Source organism: Thalassophryne amazonica, chromosome 9 (genome assembly GCF_902500255.1).
Source record: "Thalassophryne amazonica chromosome 9, fThaAma1.1, whole genome shotgun sequence".
NCBI lineage: Eukaryota > Metazoa > Chordata > Actinopteri > Batrachoidiformes > Batrachoididae > Thalassophryne > Thalassophryne amazonica.
The window spans coordinates 9,749,520-9,772,326 of NC_047111.1; the positions used below are offsets into that span (position 1 = coordinate 9,749,520).

The following is a 22,807-nucleotide window of genomic DNA, read 5'->3' on the forward strand; positions in this document are numbered from 1 at the left end:
TGGATGCCGTCTCTCCTAACAAGACCAGGTTTTCCCCAGAAGCTTTGCCAATTATCTATGAAGCCCACCTCATTTTTTGGACACCACTCAGACAGCCAGCAATTCAAGGAGAACATGCGGCTAAACATGTCACTCCCGGTCTGATTGGGGAGGGGCCCAGAGAAAACTACAGAGTCCGACATTGTTTTTGCAAAGTTACACACCGATTTAATGTTAATTTTAGTGACCTCCGATTGGCGTAACCGGGTGTCATTACTGCCGACGTGAATTACAATCTTACCAAATTTACGCTTAGCCTTAGCCAGCAGTTTCAAATTTCCTTCAATGTCGCCTGCTCTGGCCCCTGGAAGACAATTGACTATGGTTGCTGGTGTCGCTAACTTCACATTTCGCAAAACAGAGTCGCCAATAACCAGAGTTTGATCCTCGGCGGGTGTGTCGTCGAGTGGGGAAAAACGGTTAGAGATGTGAACGGGTTGACGGTGTACACGGGGCTTCTGTTTAGGGCTACGCTTCCTCCTCACAGTCACCCAGTCAGCCTGCTTTCCCGGCTGCTCGGGATCTGCCAGGGGGTAACTAACGGCGGCTAAGCTACCTTGGTCCGCACCGACTACAGGGGCCTGGCTAGCTGTAGAATTTTCCACGGTGCGGAGCCGAGTCTCCAATTCACCCAGCCTGGCCTCCAAAGCTACGAATAAGCTACACTTATTACAAGTACCGTTACTGCTAAAGGAGGCCGAGGAATAACTAAACATTTCACACCCAGAGCAGAAAAGTGCGGGAGAGACAGGAGAAGCCGCCATGCTAAACCGGCTAAGAGCTAGTAGCTGCGCTAAGCTAGCGGATTCCTAAAAACACGCAAAGTGAATAATGTGTAAATAATTTAGAGGTGATTCAGCAGAAGGAGTGCTTTAGTTAAGGCACGTAAAGATTACACTGGGAAACAAATCGTAATCTAGATAACTAGATCAATCTAACTGCGCAGAATAAACAGCTAACAGATACAGAAAAACACCGCTGTGCTCCGGAACAGGAAGTGATACAATACCGCAGTGAGAGCCAACCACCAGTGAGCACTTTGCTGTACTGGACGGGGGGGGTGTCACTTGTTGGTGATGTGATGTCCATATCACACATGATCACATGCACCTAGAGTTATGCATTTGTCAGGGGACTGTGGTTGACATGTAATCACGTCATGGGTTGGATGTCAGTCAAAATCAAGCAGGGAGGGAGCTAACCACCATTTGTGCAGCTCTTTGCGCTGCTCCACATCGCAGCTGACCGCCACGTCACTGCAACACAAAGCTGGGGAACACATATTGTCACATATGTTCCAATCACTCATTGACAAGGCACAGTGGTGCATGCATGTATGCAAACAATGGCAACAATGGGAAAAATAAAAATGAGAAAGAAATCACTGCCAGCCACGTCTCAGCACGCATGATGATGACCACACAGCTAGGCTGGGCCATCTGAAATGATCTGTGTGATCTTTGTGATCAGCCAGCTGGCAAGGCTAATGTCATGTCCACCACATAAGTTATAGTCCACATGACATGATGTCCTTTGGCGTGCCGCACGCCAGGCGACCAGAGGCAGCTGGACGCTTGGACCCTCTGTGTGGCTGGGTGATGTGTTCATAATGTGAATGCATGGATGCCTCACACCTGTGCGGATCAGAGCTGCTCCAGGCAGGTGGCCCGCAGCAGCCATGAACTTCGGTGGCCTGAGCTCCGGTCACTGCGTGTGGAAGGGAGAGAGGGATGTTTTTATTTCATCTCATTCATGTAATTCCATTAATTCCTTGTTTATGCCCATGGGCATGGTTCTTGAACAAAAAGGAACAGAAGGATGATAATTTGCTCTTCATAACAAGAACTAAGTATTTTAACAGACAAAAAGAAATCCATTTGTTTTCTCAATTCCAACACATCATCAAGCATCAAGTCATAAATAATCAATTAAACATCATTACCAGTAACATGATTGGCTCACATTTAAATGGTACAATCATTGTTCTTATAATGTTCTGTCTCTTATTATTTTGTCCCTTTTCTTTGATTTATGAACATTTGTACAACGCTGTGACAGAGTGATGTGGTTTCACACCTCTCACCATGGTCACACTGTGTTTGTGTGCGTGCACACGCTCATGCACAAAACTATTACCGCAGGATCGTATGGCATCCGTGCACGGCTGTCCAACCATCTGTCCATCCCGACTGAGGCTGGAAGTTTTTGGGTCTTGCCCATTCGGCCTGTGTCCGCCTGATTCACTGAACTTCATGTTATGTGTGAAGTGGCCTTAAAGATAATAGGGGAATTGTGATTTTTTTGTAAATACGTTGCACTGGACTATAAGTCACAGGACCTCTAAAACTGAAAAAAACAAAAAACAAAACAAAACTTATACTCTGGAAAATATGGTGCTGCTATAACATCTGAACTTTTCTGCACAACAACAATGAAATTTGACTTTTGTTCTTCTTGGTTCATCCCTGTTAGAATTCCTGACTTTGTTACCTGTGATTTGAATGCTGCTTCTGTCAATAATCAATCCTCCTGTGTCAATTTGCTGTAGCCCTGCCTCCAGTTCCTGTTTCACCTGCTTCACCGTAACCAGCAGATAGAACCAGAGGTCAAAGGTCACAACCACACTGCCCTGGCTGTGTGCAAACAGATAGACCAATGAATATGATCAGTTCGCTGATTACGTATCACAAATAATCATTGATAGAAAGTGAAGTTCCAGAGTTGGTCGATCAGGAAAAGTTGTTGATTTTGTTCTGTTCAAACCTGAAGCTTAACACCTGACAGGACCTGAAGCCGTGTCTGAGCTCACCGCCGCTGAATGCCTTGGACACCTGAAGATCAAAGGTGCACTGTCAGTAATGATGTGCTTGGTTTCATCAAATATTTTTTCTGCTTTATCTGCAGAAGCACAACTCAACATCACTGTGACATCATCGAAAGAAGAGTGAGCATTCTCACCAGTGTTGTAATGTAATGAAGTAGACATACTTCCTAACTGTACTTAAGTAGAATTTTGACGTATCTGTACTTTACTTCGTTATTTACATTTCTGGTGACTTTCACTTTCACTTCACTACATTTCCCTTAAACAGTGTTTGACACACAACACATTTAAAAGACAAAAATATAAAAGATGACAAGTTGAATCTGCGCCTTGCTGAGGAGACTGTGGAGGGTGAAAACCATCTGCGCTTTGAACTCCAAACGCACACACATACAGACACGGATCGGCTCCCGCTACAGTCCAGTGTACGGTCTTAGTTAAGGGGAAAACTTCAGTACCGACAAAAATGGCCAGCGTGGCTGTTTCATTTTATTTGAAATGTTTGTGGAGACGGGCAGCACGGTGGCTTAGTGGTTAGCACTGTTGCCTCACAGCGAGAAGGTCGTGGGTTCAATTTCCGTGGCCTTTCTGTGTGCACGGGCCGTGGCGGAGGATTAGCAGCAATCTTCCATTCCAGCTTATTAATTAATCAAAAACCCAGACAGAGCTTTAATTCATTTGAAAGCTTGTCTCTTAGTCTTGTCCATCCAAATTGGAAGTCCCAAAAACCAGTTTTATTTGTTATTATCTATCGTCCACCTGGTCGTTACTGTGAGTTTCTCTGTGAATTATCAGACCTTTTGTCTGACTTAGTGCTTAGCTCAGATAAGATAATTATAGTGGGCGATTTTAACATCCACACAGATGCTGAGAATGACAGCCTCAACACTGCATTTAATCTATTATTAGACTCTATCGGCTTTGCTCAAAAAGTAAATGAGTCCACCCACCACTTTAATCATATCTTAGATCTTGTTCTGACTTATGGTATGGAAATAGAAGACTTAACAGTATTCCCTGAAAACTCCCTTCTGTCTGATCATTTTTTAATAACATTTACATTTACCCTGATGGACTACCCTGCAGTGGGGAATAAGTTTCATTACACTAGAAGTCTTTCAGAAAGCGCTGTAACTAGGTTTAAGGATATGATTCCTTCTTTATGTTCTCTAATGTCATATACCAACACAGAGCAGAGTAGCTACCTAAACTCTGTAAGTGAGATAGAGTATCTCGTCAATAGTTTTGCATCCTCTTTGAAGACAACTTTGGATGCTGTAGCTCCTCTGAAAAAGAGAGCTTTAAATCAGAAGTGTCTGACTCCGTGGTATAACTCACAAACTCGTAGCTTAAAGCAGATAACCCGTAAGTTGGAGAGGAAATGGCGTCTCACTAATTTAGAAGATCTTCACTTAGCCTGGAAAAAGAGTTTGTTGCTCTATAAAAAAGCCCTCCGTAAAGCTAGGACATCTTTCTACTCATCACTAATTGAAGAAAATAACAATAACCCCAGGTTTCTTTTCAGCACTGTAGCCAGGCTGACAAAGAGTCAGAGCTCTATTGAGCTGAGTATTCCATTAACTTTAACTAGTAATGACTTCATGACTTTCTTTGCTAACAAAATTTTGACTATTAGAGAAAAAATTACTCATAACCATCCCAAAGATGTATCGTTATCTTTGGCTGCTTTCAGTGATGCCGGTATTTGGTTAGACTCTTTCTCTCCGATTGTTCTGTCTGAGTTATTTTCATTAGTTACTTCATCCAAACCATCAACATGTTTATTAGACCCCATTCCTGCCAGGCTGCTCAAGGAAGTCCTACCATTATTTAATGCTTCAATCTTAAATATGATCAATCTATCTTTGTTAATTGGTTATGTACCACAGGCCTTTAAGGTGGCAGTAATTAAACCATTACTTAAAAAGCCATCACTTGACCCAGCTATCTTAGCTAATTATAGGCCAATCTCCAACCTTCCTTTTCTCTCAAAGATTCTTGAGAGGGTAGTTGTAAAACAGCTAACTGATCACCTGCAGAGGAATGGTCTATTTGAAGAGTTTCAGTCAGGTTTTAGAATTCATCATAGTACAGAAACAGCATTAGTGAAGGTTACAAATGATCTTCTTATGGCTTCGGACAGTGGACTTATCTCTGTGCTTCTTCTGTTGGACCTCAGTGCTGCTTTTGATACTGTTGACCATAAACTTTTATTACAGAGATTAGAGCATGTCATAGGTATTAAAGGCACTGCGCTGCGGTGGTTTGAATCATATTTGTCTAATAGATTACAGTTTGTTCATGTAAATGGGGAATCTTCTTCACAGACTAAAGTTAATTATGGAGTTCCACAAGGTTCTGTGCTAGGACCAATTTTATTCACTTTATACATGCTTCCCTTAGGCAGTATTATTAGACGGTATTGCTTAAATTTTCATTGTTACGCAGATGATACCCAGCTTTATCTATCCATGAAGCCAGAGGATTCGCACCAATTAGCTAAACTGCAGGATTGTCTTACAGACATAAAGACATGGATGACCTCTAATTTCCTGCTTTTAAACTCAGATAAAACTGAAGTTATTGTACTTGGCCCCACAAATCTTAGAAGCATGGTGTCTAACCAGATCGTTACTCTGGATGGCATTTCCCTGATCTCTAGTAATACTGTGAGAAATCTTGGAGTCATTTTTGATCAGGATATGTCATTCAAAGCGCATATTAAACAAATATGTAGGACTGCCTTTTTGCATTTACGCAATATTTCTAAAATCAGAAAGGTCTTGTCTCAGAGTGATGCTGAAAAACTAATTCATGCATTTATTTCCTCTAGGCTGGACTATTGTAATTCATTATTATCAGGTTGTCCTAAAAGTTCCCTAAAAAGCCTTCAGTTGGTTCAGAATGCTGCAGCTAGAGTACTGACGGGGACTAGCAGGAGAGAGCATATCTCACCCGTGTTGGCCTCTCTTCATTGGCTTCCTGTTAATTCTAGAATAGAATTTAAAATTCTTCTTCTTACTTATAAGGTTTTGAATAATCAGGTCCCATCTTATCTTAGGGACCTCGTAGTACCATATTACCCCATTAGAGCGCTTCGCTCTCAGACTGCGGGCTTACTTGTAGTTCCTAGGGTTTGTAAGAGTAGAATGGGAGGCAGAGCCTTCAGCTTTCAGGCTCCTCTCCTGTGGAACCAGCTCCCAATTCAGATCAGGGAGACAGATACCCTCTCTACTTTTAAGATTAGGCTTAAAACTTTCCTTTTCGCTAAGGCTTATAGTTAGGGCTGGATCGGGTGACCCTGGACCATCCCTTGGTTATGCTGCTTTAGACGTAGATTGTGGGGGGGTTCCCATGATGCACTGTTTCTTTCTCTTTTTGCTCCGTATGCATCACTCTGCATTTAATCATTAGTGATCGATCTCTGCCCCCCTTCACGGCATGTCTTTTTCCTGTTTTTTTCCCTCAGCCCCAACCAGTCTCAGCAGAAGACTGCCCCTCCCTGAGCCTGGTTCTGCTGGAGGTTTCTTCCTGTTAAAAGGGAGTTTTTCCTTCCCACTGTGGCCAAGTGCTTGCTCATAGGGGGTCGTTTTGACCGTTGGGGTTTTTTATAATTATTGTATGGCCTTGCCTTACAATATGGAGCGCCTTGGGGCAACTGTTTGTTGTGATTTGGCGCTATATAAGAAAAAAGTTGATTGATTGATTGATGGAGTTTGCATGTTCTCCCCGTGTTTGCGTGGGTTTCCTCCGGGTGCTCCGGTTTCCTCCCACATTCAAAGACATGCGGGTTAGGTGGACTGGGATCTTTAAAAATTGTCCGTAGGCGTGTGTGTGGGTGTGTCTGTGTTTGTTTGTCTTTTTGTGGCCCTGTGACAGACTGGCGTCCTGTCCTGGGTGTACCCTGCCTCGCGCTCTATGACTGCTGGGATAGGTTCCAGCCCCCCGCAACCCTTAATTGGACTAAGCGGTGGAAGATGAATGAATGTTTGTGGAGACGTGCTGAAAAGTTGTTTTTTATTTTTATTTATTTTTTTATTTCTCCTTAAATTTGGCACAACTGTGTGCTATAAATGACTTTGTCTGTTTGACAAGAACCTGGCTGTTGTGTTTAACAGAAAAGTGTGTGGGGCTTCCAGGAAAAAGAACAGCAACTTTTATTTACAGCTATATATAGGGTATCTCAAAAACGTGTACCCAAAAGTATTTTGACAGCACAGAAAAACCAATAAATATTATCAGACATTTTCTGCCTGACCATGAGACTGAAGCAGGTAATGTTTCTCTGCAATGCAGTTTTTACTTCAGTCTTTCCTTGTTTACCCTTTATCTTTTGCACCACATGATCAATGTAACTTCCTCATCTGAAGTTTCCTAAGAAACAAATCATCCATCTCCCGTTTTCTGGAAAACCACCGAGCAAATTCAAGTCTCCTTGCCATTTGCTGTGGAGTTAGTTCACTCTGAGACTGAATTTTGTATGGAAGGAGATGCAAGTCAGCCCTTAGGATGCGCTGCACCGAACTCCATGATTTTTGTTCTCTGAATTAGGATCCTTTAGGATTCCTTTTTCCTGGACTTTAATGTCTTGCAGAACAAACTTTAGGGTTGCTGAAATGAGAAAAACAACATTATTTCCCAATAAAACCATTTCCTGGTATTCAGATTTCAGAGTACTTTTTGGTACATTTTTTGAGACACCCTATACACCCACCTGTTACTCACTCATCCTGTCACCAACACCAACTGCTCCCCCAGAGGCAGATCTAGCCTTTCATAGGGGCTGAGGCCCCCTCCTGATTTCTCCAGACACCACACTGTCTTTCTTTTCATGTCGCTGTTTCACTCTCCACTCGTTTTGGATTTTACTTTTACTTAATACTTTTGCTTACAGTATATTTTATACAACCCCAATTCCAATGAAGTTGGGACGTTGTGTATAAATGTAAATAAAAACAGAATACAATGATTTTCAAATCCTCTTCAACCTATATTCAATTGAATACACCACAAAGACAAGATATTTAATGTTCAAACTGATAAACTTTATTGTTATTTATTGCCTGCAACACGTTTCAAAAGTGGTTCAGTGGTATGTTTACCACTGTCCCAGCTTTCCTTCTAACAACACTCAATAAGCGTTTGGGAACTGAGGACACTAATTGTTGAAGCTTTATAGGTGGAATTCTTTCCCATTCTTGCTTGATGTACGACTTCAGTTGTTCAACAGTGCGGGGTCTCTGCTGTCGTATTTTGCACTTCATAATGCGCCACACATTTTCAGTGGGCGACAGGTCTGGACTGCAGGCGGGCCAGTCTCGTACCCGCACTCTATTACTACGAAGCCAAGCTGTTGTAACATGTGCAGAATGTGTCTTGGCATTGTCTTGCTGAAATAAGCAGGGACATCCCTGAAAAAGACGTTGCTTGGATGGCAGCATGTGTTGCTCCAAAACCTGGATGTACCTTTCAGCATTGATGGTGCCATCACAGATGTGTAAGTTGTCCATGCCATGGGCACTAACACAAACCCATACCATCACAGATGCTGGCTTTTGAACTTTGCGCTGGTAACCATCTGGATGGTCTTTTTCCTCTTTTTGTCTGGAGGACACGATGTCCATGATTTCCAAAAACAATTTGAAATGTGGACTCATCACACCACAGCACACTTTTCCACTTTGCGTCTGTCCATTTCAAATGAGCTCGGGCCCAGAGAAGGTGGCGGCGTTTCTGGATGTTGTTGTATGGCTTTCGCTTTGTATGGTAGAGTTTTAACTTGCACTTGAGATGTAGCGATGAACTGTGTTAACTGACAATGGTTTTCTGAAGTGTTCCTGAGCCGATGTGGTAAGATCGTTTACACAATGATGTCGGTTTTTAATGCAGTGCCACATGAGGGGTCGAAGGTCACGGGCATTTAATGTTGGTTTGCCGCTTACGTGTAGAAAGTTCACTAGATTCTCTGAATAATTATATTATGGGCTGTAGATGATGGAATCCCTAAATTCTTTGTAATTGAATGTTGAGAATGAATGAATGAGCGGCCGGCGATCACCTTAGTATTTCTTCTGTTTTTCTTGTTGATTAATGCTGGCAAATTATACAGTATTTTTTATCTTTCTGATGCCTGATTCTGTTTTTTCTCTGTTTAAGGTGCAGCTCCATTCAGAGATCGGGTTGTGTTTGTGTTGGCGATCCTCCTGTCCTGTGCACCAACAGCAATTCTTGTATATTCGTCCGTGAATTGTTCTGTGAATTATTTCTGTAATTTATGTTTGTAGCATGGCCCAAGCAGAGGGTCACCCCTTTGAGTCTGGTCTGCTTGAGGTTTCTTCCTCAGAGGGAGTTTTTCCTTACCACTGTTGCTCTGGGGGTTGGTAAGGTTAGACCTTACCTGTGTGAAGCGCCTTGAGGCAACTCTGTTGTGATTCGGCGCTATATAAAGGAAATAAATTGAATTGAAATTGAATTGAAATTGAGAAACATTGTTCTTAAGCTGTTAGACTTTTTTTTACACAGTTGTTCACAAAGTAGTGATCCTCACCCCATCTTTGCTTGTGAACGACTGAGCCTTTTGGAGATGTTCATTTTATACCCAATCATGACACTCACCGGTTTCCAGTTAGGTGTTCTTTGAGCATTCATCAACTTTCCCAGTCTTTTGTTGCCCCGTCCCTGCTCTTTTGAAACGTGTTGCAGGCATCCATTTCAAAATGAGCAAATATTTGCACAACAACAATAAAGTTTATCAGTTTGAACATTAAATTTCTTGTCTTTGTGGTGTATTCAATTGAATATAGGATGAAGAGGATTTGAAAATCATTGTATTCTGTTTTTATTTACATTTTACACAATGTCCCAACTTCGTTGGAATTGGGGTTGTACAGTGCTGGGCACAACTAACCAAAAAGTTAGCTTTGATAATAGTTAATCCGCTAACTCAAAAGTTAACTTTTATAACGCTAAACTGAAAAACTCCTAAAACATTTAGCAGAAGTTACATTTAAAAGCTAAACTGCTAACTTTAAGTTTGGACTCATACACTGGCAGCTAATGATATTTCTGAATAAATTCAAAGGCAGTCACAAACAACAGCGAGCCAGCGCTTCTGTCTAAGATCAGCCTTCTCTGAGCAAAAGAGACTGGTGACCAGAGAGAAGAAAAATGGCACAGATTTATATAATAAATAAATCATTTATTTTCACAGCCATACACTCTTGTAGATGTGTCACAGAAGTCTTGCACAGCAAGGCAGTTTTGACTTATGGTTAAAATTTTAAACAAACTAATTCCTAACTAATTTTTGATCCTACGTTATTTGACCTCCACACTAGAAATATTACGAGGACTGTTTTCTTCCACCTGTGAAATATAGCGAGATTCATCCCATCCTGTCTCTGGGTGATGCTGAGACCCTGATTCATGTGTTTATCTCTTCCAGATTGGACTACTGCAATGTTCTATTTTCTGGTTTACCACAGTTCAGCATTAGGGCTCTCCAACTGGTTCAAAACATTGCTGCCAGTTTTGACATGAAGCAGAAGGTTCGACCACATTACCCCCATTTCGGCATCTCTTCACTGGCTTCCTGTCCCAGTGAGGTCAGATTTTAAGTTTCTGCTACTAACCTATAAAATTGTTCTCGGACTGGCACTTCCCTACTTATCTGACCTAATTAAACCTTACGTACCGGCCCGGGCTTTGCTTTCTCAGGGTGCAGGTCTACTTAGTGTCCCTAGGGTGAATAAGAAGTCTGCAGGTCATAGAGCTTTCACTTATCGTGCCCCTGTTCTGTGGAATGATCTCCCTGCATCAATAAAACAGTCAGATTCTGTGGAGACTTTCAAGTCCAGACTTAAGATGCACTTAATTTCCCTTTCGTATGGCTAGCATACCGGTATCGTATATTTTTACACTTTTTACTCTTTAATTCATTTTATTAGAAAACGGAGTGTGCCACGGCCTCAACTTTACCTAAATTCTGGGTCTTTTAGTGAAGCTTAGGGCTAGTGGCCGGTGATCACCTTAGTATTTTTTCTGTTTTTCTCGTTGTTTAATGCTGACAAATTATACTGTATTTGCTGTCTTTCCGATGCTTGATTATGCTTTTTTTTCTTTTCTATGTTTGAGGTGCAGCTCCATCTAGAGATGGGTGTGGTATTTGTTCCATCCTGTGCACCGGCAACATTTCCTGTATATTCGTTTAATGAATTATTCTGTAATTTATGTCTGTATCATGGTCCAAGCAGAGGGTCTCCCCTTTGAGTCTGGTCTGCTTGAGGTTTCTTCCTCAGAGGGAGTTTTTCCTTACCACTGTTGCTCTGGGGGTTGCTAAGGTTAGACCTTACTTGTGTGAAGCGCCTTGAGGCAAACTTGTTGTGGTTTGGCACTATATAAATAAAAAGTTGAAATTGAATTCAGACAAGTTATCAAAATTAATATCACCTCTGTTGATTTTACAAAGTGAAACATCAGCTATATGATTTAGTTTTAAAGTAATGCACGTATTTTGAAGGTTTGATACTCAACAGACACATGTGCCGAAAGGCATTAGTGTGAGAATTCAAATGACCTGCTCTCATCACTCCCCTGCCCCCCGTCAAAATGCAGAGAACACTGTCATCAACTGGATGGGAGTGTAAATAGACCAACTGTAATTTGTATCTGAGGTTTCAAATCCCGCAAAATGTCACAAAATTTCAGAGAGTTCGCATTGAGACAGTCTGATCAGGCTGCTATTTAACCACTGCACTGCACACAAACAACAGCATTAATGACCCAACCATGAACTCTTTGTATATTGTGCCTAAAACTCTTGTGAATATATTATCTGGGTTTATAGATGTTGTGATCGTGCTTGTTTTATGTAAACCTGCGAGAAATTTACAGTGGGCGGGGAATCGCCGTGAGCCGCAATTGCATCACGTTCATCTCATTCTGGAGGAAATCGAAGTTTGCTCTTTCGCAACCTGCTGATTGTCCTTTACAGCACTGTTTGTTCCAGAGTAATATATATATAAAATGTTTGAAATTTGGTTTGTGTTTATGAAGTTCCACGTAGGTTAAATATAGCCAATATGGAATATTTGGAATATTTGTTTTAGCAGGTTTTCAGGGTCTCATGCAGCAATCTGTTAAAAATAATGTTCATTTGCAATTGTCTTCATATAGTTTCTCAGTGTTATTTTGACTGCAGCAACTATCTGGTGAGCAAGGGATTCAGGGATATCTCAGTGGGGCGAATTGTGGTACTTTAAAATTATATACTGTTGTGAAACTGGAATAAAAAACATGCCAATTTTGACACCCCCTGTAAAGTTACTGTAACTTGTGTGTTGGTTTTAACAATGCCTGTGATCTGTGATCCACCTATATTGAGACGTTCTGAATATGGTGGTCTATTTACACTCCCATCCAGTAGATAGCAGCGTTCTCTGCATTTTGACGGAGGGGGGAGGAGGAAGTGATGAGGGTAGGTCATTTGAATTTTCCCATAATATGTTTCGGCACATGGTCTGTTTCACGTCAAACCTTCAGAATTCGTGCATTACTTTAGAATTAAAACATATAGCTGATATTTTCACTTTGTCAAATGACAGAGTTGCTGTTATTTTCACTAAACTGTCTGGAATTAGTTGGTTTTAAATGAAACCATGAGTGAAAGGTGCTTTGCGTTTCATGACTCCTGCCCACTCTGTCAGCATGTTGAAAGTAAAAAAAAAAAAAAAAAAAGTTAACAGACTGAAAGTTATTGGAACTAAATTTAGTGCAAACTAATTGGTCTGCTGATGGTTTTCAAAGTTAGCGGAAAAGCTAATCTGCTAACAATCCACTAAAATAAATGTTAGCTTTGCTAATTAGTGGTTAGCGGATTAGCAGAACTGTGCCCACCACTGATTTTATATGACAAATTTACTTTTGATACTTAGGTACAGAAAATGTCAGATACTTTAAGACTTTTACTCAAGTAATATTTTTAAAGGAGACTAACTTTTACCAAAGTAATTTTATGGTAAGATACTTTCAATCAAGTATCACTTTGAGGTACTTTAGACAAGATGGATTCTTACTACATTCTGGATGTCAAAGGCCAACGATTTAAACTGCAGACTGGAGGAGTTCCTCAGGTCCTCAGAGAAAACAGCGCCCCCTGTGATTGTCATCTTCCCACTCAGCACTGGCTCAATGGCTCCTGGGCAGACACATACCGCAGTTCTAACACTTATTTACTTTCTTTTTTCTTTAGAGTTCCAGAAATAGTTTTACCTTCAGGCTGGAGAGAGATCCAAGAAACAACAATCAGTCCAATGCAACAAATGGTCAGAACCAAAACCACGACTATGAGGAGAACCTCCACAGGTGACCATTGCCTTCTCATCCTGCTGGACTATAAACACATCAGAACCTTCTGTTGGCAAACGTTAAGACTTTTAGACACACATCAGAGCCTCCACTAATAAATGTTAGCTGCTAAATGGTCAGATCACTGGTTTTGAACAAGCTGTAGTTTGGTTATATTGTGTTTTACCTGCTGTAAAGCTCACAGATGTTGTTCTCTTCATCAAATGTTTGTTTTCTGAGTGAACAGAATCCAAGTCCTGCATCTGTGTGGACTCTGACCTTTAATCCTATCAAACTTCCACTGATAAGGAGAACAAGGCGGCCCTGAAGATAAGGTTGTGAAAAATTAATCACCTGACCTTCAGACACTGTGTGAATCTCTGTTAGTTATGTTTTAATTTTTAAAAAGGTCCAATAAAAGTCATCAATCTTCAAAACAATCCACATGAAATATGTATAAAATGTTTGACATGTCATCCAAAGATAAAAAAAAAATTTTGTCACCATGAAAACAATGAAACTTTATTTCAATTTGAACAGTTCAAGAGGACAAAGACTGTCTACACGCTCACCGCCGTCCACATGAAGCCGACACGCTCACCGCCGTCCACATGAAGTCGACACGCTCACCTCCGTCCACATGAAGCCGACACGCTCACCGCCGTCCACATGAAGTCGACACGCTCACCTCCGTCCACATGAAGCCGACACGCTCACCGCCGTCCACATGAAGTCGACACTCTCACCGCCGTCCACATGAAGTCGACACGCTCACCTTCGTCCACATGAAGTCGACATGCTCACCGCCGTCTACATGAAGTCGACACGCTCACCGCCATCCACATGAAGTCGACACGCTCACCATCATCCGCCTGAAATCAATACACTCACAGTCCTCTGCCTGAAGTTTACCTTCTCACTGTCGCCCCTCTGAAATTGCTCACCATTGTCCCACTGAATTCGACAAGCTCACCGTTGTCGGCCTGTACTGGACATGCTCACCGTCGTTGCTCACCGCTAATAAAGACGACTTGACATGTACTCCTCATGGTCACCATCATCAGCCTGAAGTTTACTCAATCACCACTGACACACTCACTGTCGCCCCTCTGAAATTGATACACTCACTGTCGTCCACCTGAAATCAAATTGCTCACCATTGTCGAACTGAAGTTGACAGGCACATCGTCGTCCCACTGAATTCGACACACTCACCGTCATTGGCCTGTAGCAACAAAGATTTTGGCCCAACTGAACAGTGCACAAACTCAAGAAAACTGACCTCATGATTATTAACAGAGGCTGCTTAAAAAGGGGTGGAGTAACCAAACCTTATCTCAAGAGAGGAGACATAAAGAGAGGTTATTCTTTGTCTTGCTTGCCTCTACTGGTGGTTGGCTCTCACTGCGGTATTGTATCACTTCCTGTTCCGGAGCACAGCGGTGTTTTTCTGTATCTGTTAGCTGTTTAATCTGCGCAGTTAGATTGATCTAGTTATCTAGATAACGATTTGTTTCCCAGTGTAATCTTTACGTGCCTTAACTAAAGCACTCCAAGGCTACCAAAAAAAAAAACCCCAGGCACTTTAGAGAGAACGCTCGGCTGATGGGATCATGGGTAATCGCCATTAACACATTTCAATCGGAGCACGTATTCACGGGGTGACGCGATGATCGGTGAGATGTTCCTGAGATGATTCTACACCCCAGGCACCGTAGAGAGAACGCTCGGCTGATGGGATCATGGGTAATAAGTGGGTAAAGTGCGCAGTGTGTGCTAAACGCATTCTGGGTTGGGGATACTTGTGAGAAATGTACCTGAGATTTCTCAGACAATCTAACTGCGCTGTTTAATCTGCGCAGTTAGATTGGTCTAGTTATCTAGATTACGATTTGTTTCCCAGTGTAATCTTTACGTGCCTTAACTAAAGCACTCCTTCTGCTGAATCACCTCTAAATTATTTACACATTATTCACTTTGCGTGTTTTTAGGAATCCGCTAGCTTAGCGTAGCTACTAGCTCTTAGCCGATTTAGCATGGCGGCTTCTCCTGTCTCTCCCGCACTTTTCTGCTCTGGGTGTGAAATGTTCAGTTATTCCTCGGCCTCCTTTAGCAGTAATGATACTTGTAATAAGTGTAGCTTATTCGTAGCTTTGGAGGCCAGGCTGGGCGAATTGGAGACTCGGCTCCGCACCGTGGAAAATTCTACAGCTAGCCAGGCCCCTGTAGTCGGTGCGGACCAAGGTAGCTTAGCCGCCGTTAGTTCCCCCCTGGCAGATCCCGAGCAGCCGGGAAAGCAGGCCGACTGGGTGACTGTGAGGAGGAAGCGTAGCCCTAAACAGAAGCCCCGTGTACACCGTCAACCCGTTCACATCTCTAACCGTTTTTCCCCACTCGACGACACACCCGCCGAGGATCAAACTCTGGTTATTGGCGACTCTGTTTTGAGAAATGTGAAGTTAGCGACACCAGCAACCATAGTCAATTGTCTTCCGGGGGCTAGAGCAGGTGACATTGAAGGAAATTTGAAACTGCTGGCTAAGGCTAAGCGTAAATTTGGTAAGATTGTAATTCACGTCGGCAGTAATGACACCCGGTTACGCCAATCGGAGGTCACTAAAATTAACATTAAATCGGTGTGTAACTTTGCAAAAACAATGTCGGACTCTGTAGTTTTCTCTGGACCCCTCCCCAATCGGACCGGGAGTGACATGTTTAGCCGCATGTTCTCCTTGAATTGCTGGCTGTCTGAGTGGTGTCCAAAAAATGAGGTGGGCTTCATAGATAATTGGCAAAGCTTCTGGGGAAAACCTGGTCTTGTTAGGAGAGACGGCATCCATCCCACTTTGGATGGAGCAGCTCTCATTTCTAGAAATCTGGCCAATTTTCTTAAATCCTCCAAACCATGACTATCCAGGGTTGGGACCAGGAAGCAGAGTTGTAGTCTTACACACCGCTCTGCAGCTTCTCTCCTCCTGCCATCCCCTCATTACCCCATCCCCGTAGAGACGGTGCCTGCTCCCAGACTACCAATAACCAGCAAAAATCTATTTAAGCATAAAAATTCAAAAAGAAAAAATAATATAGCACCTTCAACTGCACCACAGACTAAAACAGTTAAATGTGGTCTATTAAACATTAGGTCTCTCTCTTCTAAGTCCCTGTTGGTAAATGATATAATAATTGATCAACATATTGATTTATTCTGCCTAACAGAAACCTGGTTACAGCAGGATGAATATGTTAGTTTAAATGAGTCAACACCCCCGAGTCACACTAACTGTCAGAATGCTCGTAGCACGGGCCGGGGTGGAGGATTAGCAGCAATCTTCCATTCCAGCTTATTAATTATTCCAAAACCCAGACAGAGCTTTAATTCATTTGAAAGCTTGTCTCTTAGTCTTGTCCATCCAAATTGGAAGTCCCAAAAACCAGTTTTATTTGTTATTATCTATCGTCCACCTGGTCGTTACTGTGAGTTTCTCTGTGAATTTTCAGACCTTTTGTCTGACTTAGTGCTTAGCTCAGATAAGATAATTATAGTGGGCGATTTTAACATCCACACAGATGCTGAGAATGACAGCCTCAACACTGCATTTAATCTATTATTAGACTCTATTGGCTTTGCTCAAAAAGTAAATGAGTCCACCCACCACTTTAATCATATCTTAGATCTTGTTCTGACTTATGGTATGGAAATAGAAGACTTAACAGTATTCCCTGAAAACTCCCTTCTGTCTGATCATTTCTTAATAACATTTACATTTACTCTGATGGACTACCCAGCAGTGGGGAATAAGTTTCATTACACTAGAAGTCTTTCAGAAAGCGCTGTAACTAGGTTTAAGGATATGATTCCTTCTTTATGTTCTCTAATGCCATATACCAACACAGTGCAGAGTAGCTACCTAAACTCTGTAAGTGAGATAGAGTATCTCGTCAATAGTTTTACATCCTCATTGAAGACAACTTTGGATGCTGTAGCTCCTCTGAAAAAGAGAGCTTTAAATCAGAAGTGTCTGACTCCGTGGTATAACTCACAAACTCGTAGCTTAAAGCAGATAACCCGTAAGTTGGAGAGGAAATGGCGTCTCACTAATTTAGAAGATCTTCATTTAGCCTGGAAAAAGAGTCTGTTGCTCTATAAAAAAGCCCTCCGTAAAGCTAGGACATCTTTCTACTCATCACTAATTGAAGAAAATAAGAACAACCCCAGGTTTCTTTTCAGCACTGTAGCCAGGCTGACAAAGAGTCAGAGCTCTATTGAGCTGAGTATTCCATTAACTTTAACTAGTAATGACTTCATGACTTTCTTTGCTAACAAAATTTTAACTATTAGAGAAAAAATTACTCATAACCATCCCAAAGACGTATCGTTATCTTTGGCTGCTTTCAGTGATGCCGGTATTTGGTTAGACTCTTTCTCTCCGATTGTTCTGTCTGAGTTATTCTCATTAGTTACTTCATCCAAACCATCAACATGTTTATTAGACCCCATTCCTACCAGGCTGCTCAAGGAAGCCCTACCATTATTTAATGCTTCGATCTTAAATATGATCAATCTATCTTTGTTAGTTGGCTATGTACCACAAGCTTTTAAGGTGGCAGTAATTAAACCATTACTTAAAAAGCCATCACTTGACCCAGCTATCTTAGCTAATTATAGGCCAATCTCCAACCTTCCTTTTCTCTCAAAAATTCTTGAAAGGGTAGTTGTAAAACAGCTAACTGATCATCTGCAGAGGAATGGTCTATTTGAAGAGTTTCAGTCAGGTTTTAGAATTCATCATAGTACAGAAACAGCATTAGTGAAGGTTACAAATGATCTTCTTATGGCCTCGGACAGTGGACTCATGTCTGTGCTTGTTCTGTTAGACCTCAGTGCTGCTTTTGATACTGTTGACCATAAAATTTTATTACAGAGATTAGAGCATGCCATAGGTGTTAAAGGCACTGCGCTGCGGTGGTTTCAATCATATTTGTCTAATAGATTACAATTTGTTCATGTAAATGGGGAATCTTCTTCACAGACTAAAGTTAATTATGGAGTTCCACAAGGTTCTGTGCTAGGACCAATTTTATTCACTTTATACATGCTTCCCTTAGGCAGTATTATTAGACGGTATTGCTTAAATTTTCATTGTTACGCAGATGATACCCAGCTTTATCTATCCATGAAGCCAGAGGACACACACCAATTAGCTAAACTGCAGGATTGTCTTACAGACATAAAGACATGGATGACCTCTAATTTCCTGCTTTTAAACTCAGATAAAACTGAAGTTATTGTACTTGGCCCCACAAATCTTAGAAACATGGTGTCTAACCAGATCCTTACTCTGGATGGCATTACCCTGACCTCTAGTAATACTGTGAGAAATCTTGGAGTCATTTTTCATCAGGAAATGTCATTCAAAGCGCATATTAAACAAATATGTAGGACTGCTTTTTTGCATTTACGCAATATCTCTAAAATCAGAAAGGTCTTGTCTCAGAGTGATGCTGAAAAACTAATTCATGCATTTATTTCCTCTAGGCTGGACTATTGTAATTCATTATTATCAGGTTGTCCTAAAAGTTCCCTAAAAAGCCTTCAGTTAATTCAAAATGCTGCAGCTAGAGTACTGACGGGGACTAGAAGGAGAGAGCATATCTCACCCATATTGGCCTCTCTTCATTGGCTTCCTGTTAATTCTAGAATAGAATTTAAAATTCTTCTTCTTACTTATAAGGTTTTGAATAATCAGGTCCCATCCTATCTTAGGGACCTCGTAGTACCATATCACCCCGATAGAGCGCTTCGCTCTCAGACTGCAGGCTTACTTGTAGTTCCTAGGGTTTGTAAGAGTAGAATGGGAGGCAGAGCCTTCAGCTTTCAGGCTCCTCTCCTGTGGAACCAGCTCCCAATTCAGATCAGGGAGACAGACACCCTCTCTACTTTTAAGATTAGGCTTAAAACTTTCCTTTTTGCTAAAGCTTATAGTTAGGGCTGGATCAGGTGACCCTGAACCATCCCTTAGTTATGCTGCTATAGACGTAGACTGCTGGGGGGTTCCCATGATGCACTGTTTCTTTCTCTTTTTGCTCTGTATGCACCACTCTGCATTTAATCATTAGTGATCGATCTCTGCTCCCCTCCACAGCATGTCTTTTTCCTGGTTCTCTCCCTCAGCCCCAACCAGTCCCAGCAGAAGACTGCCCCTCCCTGAGCCTGGTTCTGCTGGAGGTTTCTTCCTGTTAAAAGGGAGTTTTTCCTTCCCACTGTAGCCAAGTGCTTGCTCACAGGGGGTCGTTTTGACCGTTGGGGTTTTACATAATTATTGTATGGCCTTGCCTTACAATATAAAGCGCCTTGGGGCAACTGTTTGTTGTGATTTGGCGCTATATAAAAAAATTGATTGATTGATTGATTGAAATCGGTGTGTAACTTTGCAAAAACAATGTCGGACTCTGTAGTTTTCTCTGGGCCCCTCCCCAATCGGACCGGGAGTGACATGTTTAGCCGCATGTTCTCCTTGAATTGCTGACTCTCTGAGTGGTGTCCAAAAAATGAGGTGGGCTTCATAGATAATTGGCAAAGCTTCTGGGGAAAACCTGGTCTTGTTAGGAGAGACGGCATCCATCCCACTTTGGATGGAGCAGCTCTCATTTCTAGAAATCTGGCCAATTTTCTTAAATCCTCCAAACCGTGACTATCCAGGGTTGGGACCAGGAAGCAGAGTTGTAGTCTTACACACCTCTCTGCAGCTTCTCTCCCCCTGCCATCCCCTCATTACCCCATCCCCGTAGAGACGGTGCCTGCTCCCAGACTACCAATAACCAGCAAAAATCTATTTAAGCATAAAAATTCAAAAAGAAAAAATAATATAGCACCTTCAACTGCACCACAGACTAAAACAGTTAAATGTGGTCTATTAAACATTAGGTCTCTCTATTCTAAGTCCCTGTTGGTAAATGATATAATAATTGATCAACATATTGATTTATTCTGCCTAACAGAAACCTGGTTACAGCAGGATGAATATGTTAGTTTAAATGAGTCAACACCCCCGAGTCACACTAACTGTCAGAATGCTCGTAGCACGGGCCGGGGCGGAGGATTAGCAGCAATCTTCCATTCCAGCTTATTAATTAATCCAAAACCCAGACAGAGCTTTAATTCATTTGAAAGCTTGTCTCTTAGTCTTGTCCATCCAAATTGGAAGTCCCAAAAACCAGTTTTATTTGTTATTATCTATCGTCCACCTGGTCGTTACTGTGAGTTTCTCTGTGAATTTTCAGACCTTTTGTCTGACTTAGTGCTTAGCTCAGATAAGATAATTATAGTGGGCAATTTTAACATCCACACAGATGCTGAGAATGACAGCCTCAACACTGCATTTAATCTATTATTAGACTCTATTGGCTTTACTCAAAAAGTAAATGAGTCCACCCACCACTTTAATCATATCTTAGATCTTGTTCTGACTTATGGTATGGAAATAGAAGACTTAACAGTATTCCCTGAAAACTCCCTTCTGTCTGATCATTTACATTTACTCTGATGGACTACCCAGCAGTGGGGAATAAGTTTCATTACACTAGAAGTCTTTCAGAAAGCGCTGTAACTAGGTTTAAGGATATGATTCCTTCTTTATGTTCTCTAATGCCATATACCAACACAGTGCAGAGTAGCTACCTAAACTCTGTAAGGGAGATAGAGTATCTCGTCAATAGTTTTACATCCTCATTGAAGACAACTTTGGATGCTGTAGCTCCTCTGAAAAAGAGAGCTTTAAATCAGAAGTGTCTGACTCTGTGGTATAACTCACAAACTCGTAGCTTAAAGCAGATAACCCGTAAGTTGGAGAGGAAATGGCGTCTCACTAATTTAGAAGATCTTCACTTAGCCTGGAAAAAGAGTCTGTTGCTCTATAAAAAAAAGCCCTCCGTAAAGCTAGGACATCTTTCTACTCATCACTAATTGAAGAAAATAAGAACAACCCCAGGTTTCTTTTCAGCACTGTAGCCAGGCTGACAAAGAGTCAGAGCTCTATTGAGCTGAGTATTCCATTAACTTTAACTAGTAATGACTTCATGACTTTCTTTGCTAACAAAATTTTAACTATTAGAGAAAAAATTACTCATAACCATCCCAAAGACGTATCGTTATCTTTGGCTGCTTTCAGTGATGCCGGTATTTGGTTAGACTCTTTCTCTCCGATTGTTCTGTCTGAGTTATTTTCATTAGTTACTTCATCCAAACCATCAACATGTTTATTAGACCCCATTCCTACCAGGCTGCTCAAGGAAGCCCTACCATTATTTAATGCTTCGATCTTAAATATGATCAATCTATCTTTGTTAGTTGGCTATGTACCACAGGCTTTTAAGGTGGCAGTAATTAAACCATTACTTAAAAAGCCATCACTTGACCCAGCTATCTTAGCTAATTATAGGCCAATCTCCAACCTTCCTTTTCTCTCAAAAATTCTTGAAAGGGTAGTTGTAAAACAGCTAACTGATCATCTGCAGAGGAATGGTCTATTTGAAGAGTTTCAGTCAGGTTTTAGAATTCATCATAGTACAGAAACAGCATTAGTGAAGGTTACAAATGATCTTCTTATGGCCTCGGACAGTGGACTCATCTCTGTGCTTGTTCTGTTAGACCTCAGTGCTGCTTTTGATACTGTTGACCATAAAATTTTATTACAGAGATTAGAGCATGCCATAGGTATTAAAGGCACTGCGCTGCGGTGGTTTGAATCATATTTGTCTAATAGATTACAATTTGTTCATGTAAATGGGGAATCTTCTTCACAGACTAAAGTTAATTATGGAGTTCCACAAGGTTCTGTGCTAGGACCAATTTTATTCACTTTATACATGCTTCCCTTAGGCAGTATTATTAGACGGTATTGCTTAAATTTTAATTGTTACGCAGATGATACCCAGCTTTATCTATCCATGAAGCCAGAGGACACACACCAATTAGCTAAACTGCAGGATTGTCTTACAGACATAAAGACATGGATGACCTCTAATTTCCTGCTTTTAAACTCAGATAAAACTGAAGTTATTGTACTTGGCCCCACAAATCTTAGAAACATGGTGTCTAACCAGATCCTTACTCTGGATGGCATTACCCTGACCTCTAGTAATACTGTGAGAAATCTTGGAGTCATTTTTCATCAGGATATGTCATTCAAAGCGCATATTAAACAAATATGTAGGACTGCTTTTTTGCATTTACGCAATATCTCTAAAATCAGAAAGGTCTTGTCTCAGAGTGATGCTGAAAAACTAATTCATGCATTTATTTCCTCTAGGCTGGACTATTGTAATTCATTATTATCAGGTTGTCCTAAAAGTTCCCTAAAAAGCCTTCAGTTAATTCAAAATGCTGCAGCTAGAGTACTGATGGGGACTAGAAGGAGAGAGCATATCTCACCCATATTGGCCTCTCTTCATTGGCTTCCTGTTAATTCTAGAATAGAATTTAAAATTCTTCTTCTTACTTATAAGGTTTTGAATAATCAGTTCCCATCTTATCTTAGGGACCTCGTAGTACCATATCACCCCAACAGAGCGCTTCGCTCTCAGACTGCAGGCTTACTTGTA

The 22,807-nt window shown here is 41.4% G+C and overlaps 1 protein-coding gene across 1 annotated transcript; it reads right to left on the bottom strand.

Moving 5' to 3' along the window:
* Positions 1 to 1,546: 1,546 nt before the first annotated feature.
* Positions 1,547 to 13,245, bottom strand: LOC117517267 (enteropeptidase-like). The gene is made up of 6 exons (XM_034178214.1): positions 13,133 to 13,245; positions 12,937 to 13,058; positions 2,803 to 2,870; positions 2,530 to 2,672; positions 2,116 to 2,310; positions 1,547 to 1,746 (listed from the first exon to the last, which is right to left on the bottom strand). The coding sequence occupies exons 1-6, from the start codon at positions 13,242 to 13,244 to the stop codon at positions 1,547 to 1,549; spliced, it is 840 nt and encodes a 279-aa protein (XP_034034105.1). The 5' UTR covers position 13,245.
* Positions 13,246 to 22,807: the final 9,562 nt, after the last annotated feature.